Genomic DNA, 15429 nt, shown 5'->3' with positions numbered 1-15429 from the left:
AGGGGGGCGTGGTGGGAGGTGTGCTGGGGGGGTGGGGACTGACTTTCAGCCCGTGAACACATCTAGCCTGGCGGTGAAAAAATCACAACCCTCACCTTGTTGTGCGCGGATAAAGTCTTCCCCCCCCCCGTGTAACGTTATCCGCATACGTTTGGCGGGAAGTTTTTTTGTGTGTTAGGGATATGCGTTTGCCGGCCGGCCGTTGGCGCGTTTCGCCGTTAACGTGCAGGAAAGGCCGCAGGAACGGCTGCCAAGTACGCATCCCTGGTGCGTTTGCGGGGGAACAGGTCCACGCGTGAGTTTCCCCCTCCAGATGTTCCAGGAGCCGGCGAGCAGGCAAAAAAAAAAAAAAAAGATATATATATCTATCTATCAACCTCTTTCCTGTCTGACTGCTTGAAACCGCCTGTTTCCTAAACGTTTCGGATTCTGGTCTGCTCGAGGAAGCTGGTTAGACTTCACCTCCCAGGTTATATACAGGCCCGGCACTAGGGTGGAAAAAAAGGATCGCCAGTGGTCTGGGAGGCGGCGAAAGGCTTGCCCCGGGTGGCGCCAAATCAGTGCCTCAGGACGGCACAGGAGCAGCTACGTCCCTGGGTGTTTGTCCAATGTTTAATCTTTTTAATTCAGTTATGTTTTAAGTTGTTGTAAGAACTTAAGAACATGCCGTACGGAGGTGGACTCCTCCGCACCTCATGCGAGGGAGCTTTCAGCTTTCGGACGCAGGCTGAGCCTTGTTTGAGGTCATCTCAAGGTAACGAATGACTTTCAGGAGGTCGGATCACCTTTTTTTTTTTTTTTTTTTTGTTTTTACGGGGCGGTTCGAAGAGAAGGTTCTCGGGCATCTAAGGCTACGGTTGCGCGGTGGCTGGAGGAGGCCATCGGGTCGCGACGTACGTAACCCAGGGTCTGAGAGTCCACTGTACGCGCGCTGAGGTGGCCTCGTGGGCAGAGGCCCCGGGCGGCCTCGCTGCAGGAGACTTGTAGAGCGGCGACTTGGAAGTCGCGGCACGCTTTCGCAAGGCGCTGTCGCTTGGATGTGGGGGGGGGGATCCGGAGACCCGGGCTTTTGGCGAGACTGTTTTGCGAGCGGGACTCTCCAGGTCCCACCCTGAGTTTAGGGTAGAGATGTGAATCGGATCCAGAATCGGTTCGGATTTCAGTTCCGATTCACATCTCTAGTTTAGGGAGCTTTGGTACATCCCAGGAGTCTGGACCGATCCGTGGTCCTACAGGAACGGAAATTAGCAGGTAGGACCCAATTTTCCTATAGTGTCCAGGATTATATAGCTCTCGCTGTATTTAGTATGTACCTGCCTGCGTAAAGGAAGAGTATGCTCTCCATGATGGCTCCCTGATGAGAGCCAGATGAGCTTGGTGGAAATTTTTTTTTTTCTTTCCATCTGCAGTGTCCTAACTGTGCTTTGTTTATGGGCCCCCTCCCCCTAGAGGCTGCTCCCACATCGGGGTGATGAAAGCCATGGAGGAATCCGGGATTCCCATCGACATGGTGGGCGGGACCTCGATCGGTGCCTTCATCGGGGCCGTGTACGCGGAAGAGAGGAGTGCCGTACGGACCAAGCAGCGGGCGCGGGAATGGGCCAAGGTAAGCAGGAGACACACACACCCCCCCCCAGACCCCCTCCCCGCTCCCCAGCTCCGCAAGGACCGAGCAGAGTGTATAGGTGAGGGCCAAGGTGAGCGGGAGACTGACCCATCAGATAACTAAATCCACGCCGCCCCGCCTTTCCCTTCGCCTCGGCATGACTTCGTCGTCACCACCACCCGCTCGCCTCCGCCATTATAAAACGGCAGCGGCGCTATGAAACCGTTGGTCATTGAACGGGGGGGGGGGGTGCATTATTCGTAGGGTCACATAACTGGTGGCGTCGGCAGTCCGTACAGTGTGGATGATTTTCGGACAGCCGTGCTTCAGTTCGGGCGGCGAGTGAGAGACGCACACGCAGGGCGCGGCCTGCGCGGCGCGTTCCGTATCCCTGCCCTAGTGACGGCACGGAGGAGGCGGTTTCTGGGGCAGGCGGACGCCGAGAGCTTGCACATCACATCCAGCTGGTGGCAAGGCGCGTTGGGGGGGGGGGGGGGTGTTTCCCCTCTTCATGTTGTCAATGAGACCAGGACTCCCACCGCTTCCTCTCCCCTCTGCTTTTCTAGAACATGAACTCTGTGTTCAAGACCGTGCTGGACCTCACCTATCCGATCACCTCCATGTTCTCCGGCTCGGCTTTCAACGCCAGCATTTACAAGGTCTTCCAGGACAAGCAGATTGAGGTAGGCGTCCCCTGGCTGCCCGTTCTCCTCTCCCTAGGTGGTAGATAGAAAGATTCCAAAGGGAGGCGATGCCTATCACTGGACTGACTGACTTCCGAGCACTCTGCTCCCTTCATCGGTTTGGCACAAAGTGCGTGCTTAGGGGGTAGCGGAGCGGGAACCTGGGGACTCCTGCTGGTGGTTCTTCTGCCCCCCCCCCCCCCCCGGGCGAGTCGCTCAGTCTCCTGCTGCCCCTTGGGCTGTGTAGCATCTTGGGGGGGGGGGGGGGGCAGGGACCTTGTACCTGTCTGTAACCCAGCATAGAGCGCCAAAGGCAAGCCCAGGGACCGATGGTGGTCTGCACCGATCCGGTGGCGGGAGCGGAGCATTTGACAGCTGGTCACAAATGTGTTATGAGAGCCCAATGAAAGGGTCGGTACTGAGAGAGGTTTGTTGACCTCCGGGGGGGGGGGGGGAGGGAATCTCCTGGAGACGAAGGAAGACTTACTGTCGGTCAGAAGCTGCCACCTTGTGTCGGTCAGAATCTGCCACCTTGTGGTCAGTCTGAAATCAACGGCTGTCGGGATTATTCTTTCTTTTTTTCTCCCTCGTCAGTGGTTCCAGGCTGCAGTGGTTTCTCGTACGTAACCTCATTACCAGGAGCTCTGAGGTCGTACGAGGGGGAGGGGGGGGGGGGGATGCTTGAAATCATACGAGTTAATGCCGAGGGGGTTCTGGACGGAAAGTGGCCTCCGAGGGCGCTTTTCCCGCAACCGGACGCTGCAAAACACCCCCCCCCCCCCCCCGCAAGCGCCGACTTCACCTGGCGCGCGCTCCTTAACGTCCCTTAATTGTACCGCGAATTAAAAAAAACACCAAAAAAACATTGCACCGATGTCCCGGTACATGGGCGAGTTACAGCCTCGTCGGGTCGCACTGCGTGCCCCCCCCCCCAGGGGATGGTCAGATCCAGCCCTGCGACACTGCGCCGTGCTCCCACCAGGGCGGTATCTCAGAGCCCCCCCCGAGACGGAAATTGCGAGTTTCCCACCGCATTACGACTTCCGTTTTTTGGGGTTTTTTTCCCTCTCTTCTGTTCATTTTTTTTTTTTTTTTTTTTTGGAAGGATCTGTGGCTCCCGTATTTCAACGTGACGACCGACATCAGCGCATCCGCCATGCGAGTCCACAAAGACGGTAGGTGGCGGGAGGAGTTTCGGCTCCGTGTGTGTAGGGGGTTGAATTTTTTTCAACAGCCTCCTTTGCCTTCCGGGGCAGCGTGGACGCGTTTCACGCCGAGCAAGGGGTTCCCAGCAGGAAGCACAGCTACGCCACCGGCACAACCTGGGGTGGGTTTTTAAAAAAAAACAAAAAAAAAAACAACCCAGCATTACGTCCCAGAGTAAACAGTTCAGCGCAGCGGAAACGGCTTTTTAAAAAATTTTTTTTTTTAGTTTTTAATTGAAAGACCAAAACACGCCCGCTGCTCGGGTACCGTTAAAAATATCGTAACACCCGCCCCCGTCCGCTCGCTGCTGCAAAAGCCTTTGAAGCCCAGGCCCCTCCCCCCGGGGGGAGCAGCTGTGTGCAGAGCCTCCTCGCAGCTCGCCCCACGTGGGAACGGGGATCCGACCGGCTCGCTTGGCCCGGGGGGGCGGGCGACGCGGTGACCGAAGGTGGCCCGATCGGCAGCCGGCAGCGCGAGGTTACCCGCGACGGCCGCCTCGCCACCCTGCTTGCCGCGCTCTCTCCAGGAGGTTGAGAGGGGGGACCCACAGGGCACCAAAGGGGAGGGGGTAAAGGAATTCAAAATTTACAAAAAAAAAACAAACATTTTTTTTTCACGGCGCTTCGTTTCCAGATTTTTATTATTATTATTATTATTATTTTTTTTTTTAGCGGCCTCCGTCTGTCGCTTAATACGTGGAGGAGGTCGGCGCTCTCTCTCTCTCTCTCTCTCTCTCTCACGCCTTTGCCGATGGCAGAGGCCCCCCCCCCGTAAGCAGCGGCGAAGCTCGAAACGTAGGCTGACCCGAGCCGCGCTTGAATTCTTCTCTCGGTATTTTTATAACACCTCCTGTCCCCCTGAAATTCCAGCTTTCCTGCGGTTTTTCAGGCTTGACAGTCGCGTAAAGTTTTTCTTTCCCCCCCCCTCCTCCCTCCCCGGCTTCCGGGTGGCCGCGCTGTGCTTCCTATGGGCGATTGGAGCAGGCTTTGAACTTCGGTTGCGGGAGCGGCCCTGGGGTGTGCGGGGGGGGGGGGGGGGGCGGGGCGACCTGCTCCTCCCTGGACCGGTCAAAGCCTCTCCATTTAAAAAAAAATAAATAAAAATTTTTTTTTGGTTTTTTTTTTTGGGGGTTTTTTTTGCTGGCATCAGCCCTCAAACTGCAGTCTGATTGCCTGTGACTGGGATCTGCCCCTGGACGATAGGAGAAGAGTGTTCAAGGCGACCTTGAAAGGAGCAGTCTGAGATCAAGGTGCAAACGCAGCTTCCCGTACCCTCCTCCAGAAGGGGGAGGAGGGAAGGGTTGTGGGCAAAACCCAAGGCCAAGAGCTTTTATTCCGCAGTGGGAAGTGACAGCCCGCCGGAGCTCTGGGATACACAGAGCAGGCTGGGAGGGAGGGAGGGAGGGGTGCGTTTCGCTTGGCGCCGGGCGTCCTCGGTGGGCAGTGAAGCTCCTCAGTGTGCACTCGGTCCCTACGGAGAAATGGGATTCTTGTGACAGAGGGGGGGGGGGGGAGGAGGGGGGTCGGGGTTCAGGGGTTTTTTCTCTTACTGACCTGACACGAACTCTCGCAGGTCTCATTACTGCCACCGTTCCTGGGGCTTAGACGAGACCTGGAAAGCGTGAGCCAGGTGTGTCCCGTCCCCCCCCCACCCCCCTGTTGAGTTGAGGAGCCGTGAGTGGGCTAAGCTGGGGTCTGCTTGGCTGATCCCTCTCCCTGGGCTGCGGCAGTCAAAAAAGCAAACAGAATCTTAGGAATTAAATGAATGTCTTGCTCCATGGTGAGACCGCACCTTGAATACTGTGTACAGTTCTGGTCACCGCATCTCCAGGAAGATATAATTGCGATGGAGAAGGTACAGAGAAGGGCAACCAAAATGATAAAGGGAATGGAACAGCTCCCCTATGAGGAAAGACTAAAGAGGTTAGGACTTTTCAGCTTGGAGAAGAGACGACTGAGGGGGGATATGATAGAGGTGTTTAAAATCAGGAGAGGTCTAGAACGAGCAGATGTGACTCGGTTATTTACTCTTTCGGATAGTAGAAAGACTAGGGGGCACTCCATGAAGTTAGCATGGGGCACATTTAAGACTAATCGGAGACAGAGAGAGTCTCACTGACACTGTACGTAACCCAGTGTGCCCCCTGCACTCCCTCGGTATTTCTCTGTCTCCAGCAGTTCCCTGTATGTACCCAGATCAGTCCAGGCTCCTGGGTTTTACCTCCCTGCCAGCAGATGGAGACAGAGAGAGTCTCACTGACACTGTACATAACCCAGTGTGCCACCTGCACTCCCTCAGTATTTCTCTGTCTCCAGCAGATGGAAGATGGTGGAAAACCCGCAGTCTGTACTCAAAAAGCAAACTGAAGGGAAGAGTGAAAGGCGCAGCTGCCGGGCGGCAGAGGGGGGGGGGGGGGCCACGCTGTCAGGGCTGAGCTTCGCAGGCGCTGAAATGGGGACAGGGTTGGAGGAATGTTTTTTTTTCCCACCCCAGATGCACACTGGAGAGGTTCCTTATTGCCTGCAGGAGGTCGCTGGCAGCCTGGTCCCAGACTGCATCCTTACTGGGAACCAGTGGGGAGGGGGGGGGGGGGGGGGGGAGCGGCGAGCATTACTTTTTTTTTTTCCTTTTCATGCTGTTGGTACTGTGCACGTAACGAGGCTGCGTGCCAGCGCTCGGCGTGCCTGTAGTTATACCACCACCACCACCACGGTGACGCTCGAGGAAACGACAGCTAAATGCGCACGGCTGTTGCACCGCGCCTCCTCCCACCCCACCACCCCCCATCCGTGGTCCTGTGCGGTCGATTCTGGTTAAAATTCCGCATGTGGGAAGCTTTATTCTGAGGGTCATTTGCAATCGTTTTAGAGATGGGGGTGGGGGGGGGTGATGGTTTTACCAGCTAACCAGAGGGGCAGATTACGCAACCTTCCCCGTGTACTGCGAAGAATTTTCATTCCGAACCAGTGGTTTCCCAGACCTGCCCCTCCCCCCCCCCCCCCCCCTTGCAGCCATTCGGATGATCAGGATATCCAAAACGAATAGGCTTGAGATTAATTTGCATACATCAGAGCCCCACTATTTCCAACTGTATCTCGTGCATATTCATTCTGAATATCCTGAAAACCCGATTGGCTCTCTCCGGGGGGGGGGGCTTGTCACCGGGGTTTGGTTTGTGGACCGCCGCGACCCCGATTCTGCTTCCATCGGGAGGAGAGGGAAGGGGCCTCTGCTGTTCTGATCGTCATCTCCCCCCCCCCCCCTTGCAGGCATCGCATTAATTTGTGGAAACCTCGGAAAACAGCACTGACAGCCTAAGAGGGGACTCATGAGAGCAGAAAACCAAAAAACAAAAAAAAATGGAGGGGAGGGGAGGTCTCCCGGCATTAAAGAAGGAGGAGGAGGAGGAAGCAATTAAATTTGAACCGAAGCGGAGCGGCCCTGATGGTCCCCGCAAGATAACCAGAATCGCTGCGGCGGCGACCGCGGGCGGGGGCTGGCGGGAGGAGCACAGACCTCTAACGTTAAAGTGGGGGTAACCAGAATAACGGGGGGGGGGGGAGAACGCTTCTGGCCTTTATTTGTTTAATTTATAAGCGTTAACGCTCGTTGCTCTTCCCCGCTGTTGGCAACCGGGATTTTTTTTGGGGGGGGGGGGGGCAGGGACCGTGGCAGGTTTTGCACATCTGTGATCCCCCACTGGCTCCAGAAGCGTCTTCCCCCCACCACCCCCACCCCTTTTCCTGTTAAACCCAGCTGACGTTCGCTCACCCCGCCCCTCTGATTTTCCCCTTTGACTTAACGGAAGCCGGATGGAGTTTTAAGGGTTCAGAGAACAAAAACAAAAAACAAAACACCCCAGGGCGACTTAACGGGGAGCTTCTAATAGGGTGGCCCCCTCGCCCCTAGACGCTTTGCAAGCGGGCTGCTGGCCAGCTTTCCTTCTGTGTGGTACAAAAACACTCCGGCTGCCATGCGTGGAGCCGACCCGCTGGCTCCGTGGCAGGGCAGTGCACTGCCGAGCGGGGAGATCCTGACTTTGGAGAGAGAGGGGAGGGAGTTTATCCGTGGCCGAACGAGCCACGCCGGGGTCTGCCCTGGCGATAGGGGAAGGGAGGGCTAAAAGCGGCTCGTTGGCCAACCCTAGTAGGGCACGTCTTGCCATGCGAAGAGCTGCCTCTTAAGACTCCATCTTTCAGGTTTCGTCCCTTCTTACCTAACAGCCGGCGGGCGCGCCTGTTCACCTGGGACATTGTCGGCCTTGTGTCCGGGTTCGCCGGCACATGGCCTGCTTCCGTGTGCCTGCGTGTGTGCGCGCTCCACCCTTCTCTTTTCTTCTTTTCTCCGGTTCTTCCCCTAACATCACCTTAACTACAGTTCACCGCTAACCCTAATTCTCCCTTCCCCCTGGTTAACGTGGTTCAGACCTGACACATTAACATTGTTAAACATTTCCTGTTTTTAAGTTTTAATATACTACCATCTGTTTTGGGTTTTTGTTTTGTTTTTTCTTGCCCCAGGAAACATTTTGGAAGTTTTCTTTTCCAGCTTTGGGGCTCGTTAGCTGCAGAGTTACTTGATGGCTTCATAAGGGCACGGAGATTTCCTTCTAGGTCTGGGATGGTTTAAATAAAAAATTTTTAAAAACCCCTCTCGGTGCTTAGGATTGGAAAGAGAGAGGGGGGGGGGGATTACAGAAGCAGGACTTACGTACCCCAGAAATCTGCATTAGATGGACAGTGGCGGACGTCTCCTCCTGCATCGTGAGGTCCGGTGCAGACGGCATGCCAGGGCGGCACGGTTGCGGGCCGGAGCCCTCTCCCTCTCTCTCTCTCCTCCCTCCACAGGGCCCGAGCTCACCGCCTCCACGGCGCAGCAAGGCCCTGACTAGCTCCCAACAGGAGGGGTATTCAAACTCCGATCCCCACCCCCCCCCCCCCCTGCACTCCTGCCTAAGCCATGGGGTTAGCTCATGCCCGACTAAATTTTACTTTTTTATATTTTTCTATTTTATTGCAAGAACAGGTGTTTATGGAGTCCGTCCCCTTCAGTTGGGCTTCCAGTGTGTGGGCCTGGCTCCTGCACGCACCATTCTGGTGATGAACAGCACGGCGGCGCTCCCACCCTCAGCTGACTTGGTCGCGGAGGCAGGAGCAGCTACACCCCCCCTCAGAAATAGGATGAAAAGTGTTTGGGATACAGCGACTGTTTCAGCTGCCAGCTGAAATTATTGCAATAAAATCTTCCGCTAACAACTGCTGCCTAAAAGCATGGCCAGAAATGCACATCTGCTAGTTAGGATGAGGCAGAGGGGGGGGGGGTGTCCCTTTCTCCACCGTTTTAAGAGGTCGGGAGCGAATGGGGCGCGTGCCGGGTGTTCGGGAAGAAGCGAACCGCGCGGCCCTCTGGCGCTCGCGCGCAGCCGCCGCCTTCGGACCGTCGTCACGCCTTCGGTCCTGTGAAAGAGCATCGCGGGCCACAAGGGGAGAGGGGGGAGGAGGATTGAGAAGGGTACGGACCGCGCATGGCGGGGAATCGTTGGGGGGGGCTTGTGCGCGCGTAGCCCCTGTTAACATCGTAGTCGCGTCAGCGCCAGGGCGCACGACGCGTAGGGGGAACTCTGAGGGGCGACGGTGGAGAAAGGCCGCTCGGAGCAGATGATAACCAGGTATTTCCACGGCACCGCGGCGGGGAGAGATGATCGTTTGCATCAACCCTCCCCTGTGCCGCAAATACCCCCTCTCCCCGGGAGAAGACCTCTGCCCTTTTGCCCCCTTTTTTTTTTTTTTTTTTAATCCCGTGTCCGGGGTAGCTGATAGGAAAACCACCACGGGGAGGGTCTCCATTCCTGTAGGCCGTGGCTTTTGTCGCAACGTTTCCTGTCTCATTTCTCCTCCTCAGCTTTCTCGTCTTTTTGCCTTCTCTCTCTCTCTCTCTCGCTGTCCGTTTTGATTTAATTTCTGCCTTCGTCCAGCAGGCAGTGTGTGGCGATACGTCAGAGCGAGCGCATCCTACACCCCCTATTTGCCTCCTCTCTGCGACCCCAAGGATAGTCACGTACTTGTGGATGGCTGCTATGTTAACAATGTCCCAGGTCAGCATTTGGTTTCCTCTTGCTACATCCACCCGGAGGCGGGCATTGGAAGGGGGCGGCGCGCCCAGCTTGGAAGGAAGAGGCCATCGGACACCCAACCACGGCAGCCCCCTACCTCCGAGGATGCAGCCGTTAACCCGTTCCACCATCCCCCTTTTGACCGCGCTCGTGCTGTTCCCGGCCACTCAGTCTAGGCCTCCCCCCTTCCCTACCCACCTCCAGGTCACTGGCATTTACATTACAGGTTGAGTCTGGCAGTATCTTTCTTCCAAGCTGTGTTGCATCAAGGCTGCTTCATCCCTTCCCTTCCGCACCCCACGCACAGCCAGAGCTAGATGGCTGGCTTGAGAGGTCGTAACGCGCGGGTCCTGTCGCCATCTTCCAGGGCCTAGGGTCCAGACCAATGAGAAACCTGCACGCTTTTGAGCAGACACGTAAAAAGAAGGTCGGCGTTTTTGGGGGGGGGGGAGGAGAGTCAGTGTGGAGTAGACGGCCTTGTCAATAAATGGATATGGGACAGTTTGATAGCCCAGTTAGCATCCTCGACGGTTTGGCTCGCGGGTGACATCATTGAGTCTAGAGTTTCACTGCCACTGGGTAGGGTTGAGTTTGGGTACTGGACTTTGTAGAAGAAGGAATTGGAGGGGACGACCCCACACCATAGAGCCAGGTGTTTTTGGTCAAGGCGCTGAGCGTTTTGTTAGGATTATAAACGCTGGCGCTGAGTGTTTTTGATGTTCGTTTGCCCGATTTCAGTAGACACGCCCCTCCCCTCCTGGCTCTTTTAAGGTCGTGCGAGGGGACAGCCTCGGTGGACGTGTCTTCTGTTTCGGGGGGGTTTTTTTGTTTTTTTTTTCATGATCATTGGAGCCTTTCTGTGATTCCTGGGATAGGTTCGCCAGGGCAGAGCTGCTGGACAGATTTTCTCCAACAACCATGACTGCATTCTCCTTTTAAACCTCCATGCAGTATTTTTTTTTTTTATTTTTATTACTTACACTCTGTTAAGCTTTTTTAAATCATGTAAAATGATAGAAAAAAATAGGTTTCCTGTTCCTCCCCCAGAGCAGTCCAGATAAGTGTGATTATGCATCCCTGCCAGCAGATGGAGGCAGAGACTAAAAGCTTTTCAGGCCCTGCTACATAACCGAGAGCGCCTCCCGCAGTCCCCCTGGTATTTCTCTGCCTCCAGCGGGCGGTAGAGGTGCAAACCTGCAGCCTGAAGTTAAATAAAAGGGGGAGGGAGAGCCCAAGGGGACGAGGAGCAGGATCGGTCCCCTTGGGATTCGGAGCAGTTTTTTGGCGGATCTTGTTCTGCTTCTTCACAAGGACCGTTTGGCTGAGAAGGAGGCAGGATCCAGACGGCCGCTTCCCAGGAAAACCCCTCGTGACTGGAAAGCCTCGGGCAGGGGGAAAAGCAGGCGGGCTCTGGAGGGACCCTGCGTCTCCTTGAGCTGGGATGATCCACGAGTGAGGACGGGGACACGTCAGGCGAGTCGGGTGGGCCCGGTCGGCGATTCAGCGCATCCTGGTGGATGAGGGTCCCGACTGCTGAGGGTGACTGCAGGGAGGAGTTAGGTTCCCCAGGTGTTGGAAGATTTGGGGATGAGGGGGTAAACCCGGTTCTGGGGGGGGGGGGGACACCTCCTAAGGTGGTTTTTCCTTTACACAAGAAGGTGAGGAAGTTACTGGATCGAGAATGGGAGTCTCCCGAAGCGGGCCTGAAGGTAGCCAGAGCTATGGCTACGCTTATATCCCTTGCCGGAACAAACCTGGGAGGACTCGGATAATGAAGGGGTGATCTGGTCCTGAGGGAATTAAGGTGACCCCCTACGGTCTTTCTGTTGCCGACGACGGTGAAGAAGCTGATAGATCGGGAGGGGGAATCTCCCGAGGTGGGCCGGGAGGTAGCGGGAGCTGTGGCTAAGCTATACCCCCTGGCCGGAGCAGGTCTTGGAGTCCGGGAGAGTTCCCAAGGTGGATGCAGCCATGTCCGGCGGTCACTAAGAAAACATCCATTCCTGTAGCTAGAGCGGCAGCTCTAAAGGATGTCCAGGCTCGGAAACTGGAGATCCCGCTCAAAGGCTGTTTGAGGTTTCGGCTTGCAGCCTTCTCTGCCGCGGTGGGCGGAAGTTTGACGCAGCTCGCCGGGGTGTGTGCTGGGTGCAGAAGGCACATGGCAAGCGGTAAGGGACTACGGCTGAGGCGGGCGTGCCCTCCGTGGCTGATGCTTAGTAAGATATGATACGTACTTCCACCAGAAGATGGCGGTAGCTGCAAGGAGACTCCAACGGCTACGAAATTGGTCGACGGATGCGCAGCTGTCTAACCTCCACTTCAAGGGAAAGCTGCTATTTGGACAGCTCGTGAAGCACGGGAGGGAGTTGAAGGGTAAGATGTTGCCTGAGGACAACTCCCAACAAGTTGTTTTTTTTCCGCGAACTCAATTCCGAGTAGTGAGGCAGTTTCGCACTAGCAGGAGCCCTGGGCCAGCGGTGCAGAAATAGAGTTCAGGCGGTTGGCGGTCCTTTCGAGCCCAACGCAGGCCTCCGAAGGATGGGAGGCCCCAAGGGGGAGGCAGAAGTAAGATTGGTCATTGAAGGCGGGCCAGTGGAGGAAGCCTGGCCCTCTTTTACGAGGAGTGGACCAAGATCACATCTGACCAGTGGGTCCTGGAGGTGGTGTGAGATGTGGAATTTTCTTGTCTGCTCAGGGACGCCTTTGTAATCTCCCACTGGTCTCCAGGGCCACACGAGAGGTGGTGCGGGAGGCGTTGCAATGGCTACAGCTCCTGCACGTCCATTGTTCCAGTGCCCCCTCTGGAGAGGGGCCAGGGTCAATGCTCTGTGTACTTTGTGGTGCCCAAAAAGAAGGGCACCTTTCGGCCCATTCTCTATCTGCAGAAGGTCAATGCTGCCCTCCGGGGGGGGCTATGGTTTTAGATAGAGACGTTATGCATGGTGATAGCAGCAGTGCGAAAAGGAAAGTTTCTGGCATCGTTGGACTGGTCGGAAGCTTATTTCGGGCCGGACCTCAGCGGTTCAAGGTCCTGGGGGATCATTTCCAATTTTGAGTCCCTTCCCTTTGGGTTGGCAGCTGCGTCGTGCATGTTCACAAAGGTGATGGTGGTAGAGGCGGTGGCACCCAGGAAGGAAGGTATCCTGGTGCTCCTGTACCTGGTCGATTGGTTAGTACGGGCTGTTGGAAATGGAGTGTTGTCACTCAGTCCAGTGGTTCCGGCAGGCCTGCATTCATTGGGCTGGATGACGAATCTGGCAGGAACCGTTTAAAGTTGACCCAGTCGTTGGAATATCTGAGGGCACGCTTCGATACCTGGTTGGAGAAGGTGTTTCTGACTACGGAGCGGGTAATCAAGTTGCAGAGTCGGGTCCTTCAGCTGATGCATCTGTCAGTTCCTAGGGTCCGGGATTATTTGCAAGTCCTGGGTTCCATGGCTTCTACGCTGGAGTTACTTCCATGAGTCTTTGCTCATGTGTGCCCTCTGCAGAGGGTGCTGATATCCCATTGGAATCCGCTTTCGGGTGAATTTCAGCTTTATTTGCCGTTGCCAGAGGATGCCAGTTCTAGTTTCTCGTGGTGGCCATCTTGGCACAATCTCGAGACAGGGATGGATCGAGAAGTGCCCGACTGGGTGGTGGTGACCATGGGTGCTAGCCTCTCTGGTTGGGGGGGGGGGGCGATGTGTCAAGGTAAATTAGCCTAGGGGCAGTGGTCTTCAGAAGAGGCGACCTGGTCCATCAATCGGCTGGAAACCAGGGCAGTGCGCAGAGCCTTACTGGAGTTTCTCCCCCTCATTCAAGGCAAGGCGGTGCAAGTGTTCTAAGACGATGCTGTGACAGTGGCGTATATAAACCGCCAGGGTGGAACGGACAGGCGTCCAGTAGCGGAGGCGCAATAGCTTTTTGTTGGGGTGGAGATACATCTGGCAAGAGTAGCGGCTTCCCATGTAGCCAGAGTGCACTATGTGCAGGCAGACTTCCTCGTCTGTGTCCGGGGAAGTGGGTCGGAGGAGGCCTTCTTGATTCAAGCCAGTCTGGGCAGACCAGCAGTGGTCTCATGGTGACTTCAGGAAATGCGAAGACGAATCGATTTTTCAGTCACAGAAGGGAGGTCGGATCGGAGGGCATCGACGCTCTCGTTCACCTGTGGCCGACACACCTGTTGCTGTCCGTGTTTCCACCGTGGCCTCTCATAAGACGCGTGCGGCGGCGCATCGAGCTTCATCCAGGCAGGGTGATCCGGGTGGCTCCTGAGTGGCCGCGCGGCTGTGGTTTGCAGACCTTCTTCGTCTGGTGGTGAATGGTTCCGTTCGCTTGGCCCATCTGTCAGGGCTTTTGTGGCAGGGAACCCGTATTTTCTGACTGGGAGGATCACGTCTGTCTAGCGGCTTGGCTTTGAGAGGCGACGGCTCTGCTTGAAATGTTATTCGGAGCCTGTGATTGCGACTTTGCTCCAGGCAAGGCGGCCTTCCACGTCTTTGGCTCTTGTCCGAGTGTGGAGAGTCTTTGAATCCTGGTGTTTACAGAAAAAGGTGCAGCCTCTGAAAGTGGACGTTCTGCAGATTCTAGTTTGTTTGGTTTTTTTTGCAAAGTTGTTTGACTTATGCTTTGGCCTATAATTCCCTTTGGATTCAGGTGGCAGCCTTAGGTTCCCTTCAAGGTAGGATTTAGGGAAGACTATTGGCGTCTTCCCCCAGAGGTGGTTCTTTTCCTCAAAGGGGGCAAAATATTTCCATCCTCCCATTCAGAAGATTTGTCCAGCATGGAATCTGAACTTAGTTCTTTTTTTTTTTTTACTTAAGTTGGTTTCCTCCTTTCACCTTAGCCAGGTGATCGAGTTACTGGCCTTTCCGAATTTGTCTGTGGATGCTCCTGTGGCGAGGGAGCTTCTCTTGCTGGATGGGCGCAGAATTCTTTTGCGGTATCGTAAGGCGACAAATGCCTTTTGGAGATCTGATCATCTTTTTGTCCTGTGCAGAGACGCTAGAAGGGAAAAAAGCCGTCTACGGGCACTATTGCATGATGGTTGAAAGAGACGATAGCATTGGCTTACATCTGTAAGGGCCGGTCGGTGCCGGAGGGGTTGAGAGCGCATCCATTAGGGCGCAGGCAACCTCATGGGCGGAGTGTCAGTTGCTTTCTCCGCTGGAGATTTGTCATGTGTTGAACTTATATAATTGTTATAAAAAACCAACTTTATTTGAACAATTTACTTATTTGAAAACATTTTTTCTATTATTATTTTTTTATTATTTTTTAATTTTTATTTTTAAAGAGACAGAAACCTCAGCACTGGTAAAACAGGTTAATTAACCAAGTTTTTTTGGAAAACCAGTAATTTCAATCACGGGTCTCCATTTGTCTCTCTTTTTTAGAATTTTGATTAAAAAGTCTCTTAAAAAGAGTATTTCCAATTTTCAATTCCTTATACAGTGTGTCATGTATGGCTACCGCACTAAACTGCTTTAATGGCATATTTCACAGAACTCGCCCTGAGGAAGCGTTAAGCGAAACGTTAACGTTGGCGGGGACTTTTGGCACAGACTCGTTTTAGGCACAAAAAAGAAACGGCCACGAGTCCAAAAGATAAGTGCAATTATTTTAGGACAAAGATTTCAAGAAATAGTCTTGTCCTTCATTTGATTAAATTTAGTAATGATGGGCTTCAAACTAACAAATTATTTCTGGACAAAGCCTTTATAAACAGTGTGTGGGTCAGCGGCCAAAAATCCATTGCCGCTGAGAGAAATATATAAGAAGTTGGCTAGCGGTTTAAAATCTATTGCCGCCGCAGCAGTGAAAATCTACCGTTTCCGCAGC

The 15429-nt window shown here is 54.6% G+C and overlaps 1 protein-coding gene across 1 annotated transcript in view; it reads left to right on the top strand.

Annotated features, from left to right (window-relative positions):
* The window catches only part of PNPLA6 (patatin like phospholipase domain containing 6), a 57610-nt gene that overhangs the window by 29060 nt on the left and 13121 nt on the right, over positions 1-15429 (top strand). The window contains exons 27-29 of the mRNA XM_029584515.1: positions 1450-1606; positions 2173-2289; positions 3395-3464. Coding sequence (XP_029440375.1) covers positions 1450-1606; positions 2173-2289; positions 3395-3464 — 344 coding nt within the window. The remainder of the gene's footprint in view (positions 1-1449; positions 1607-2172; positions 2290-3394; positions 3465-15429) is intronic.

The sequence above is a fragment of the Rhinatrema bivittatum genome, chromosome 19 (assembly GCF_901001135.1).
Source record: "Rhinatrema bivittatum chromosome 19, aRhiBiv1.1, whole genome shotgun sequence".
NCBI lineage: Eukaryota > Metazoa > Chordata > Amphibia > Gymnophiona > Rhinatrematidae > Rhinatrema > Rhinatrema bivittatum.
Note: the sequence above shows the minus strand (reverse complement) of the source record. Positions and strands in the feature narration are given on the sequence as shown.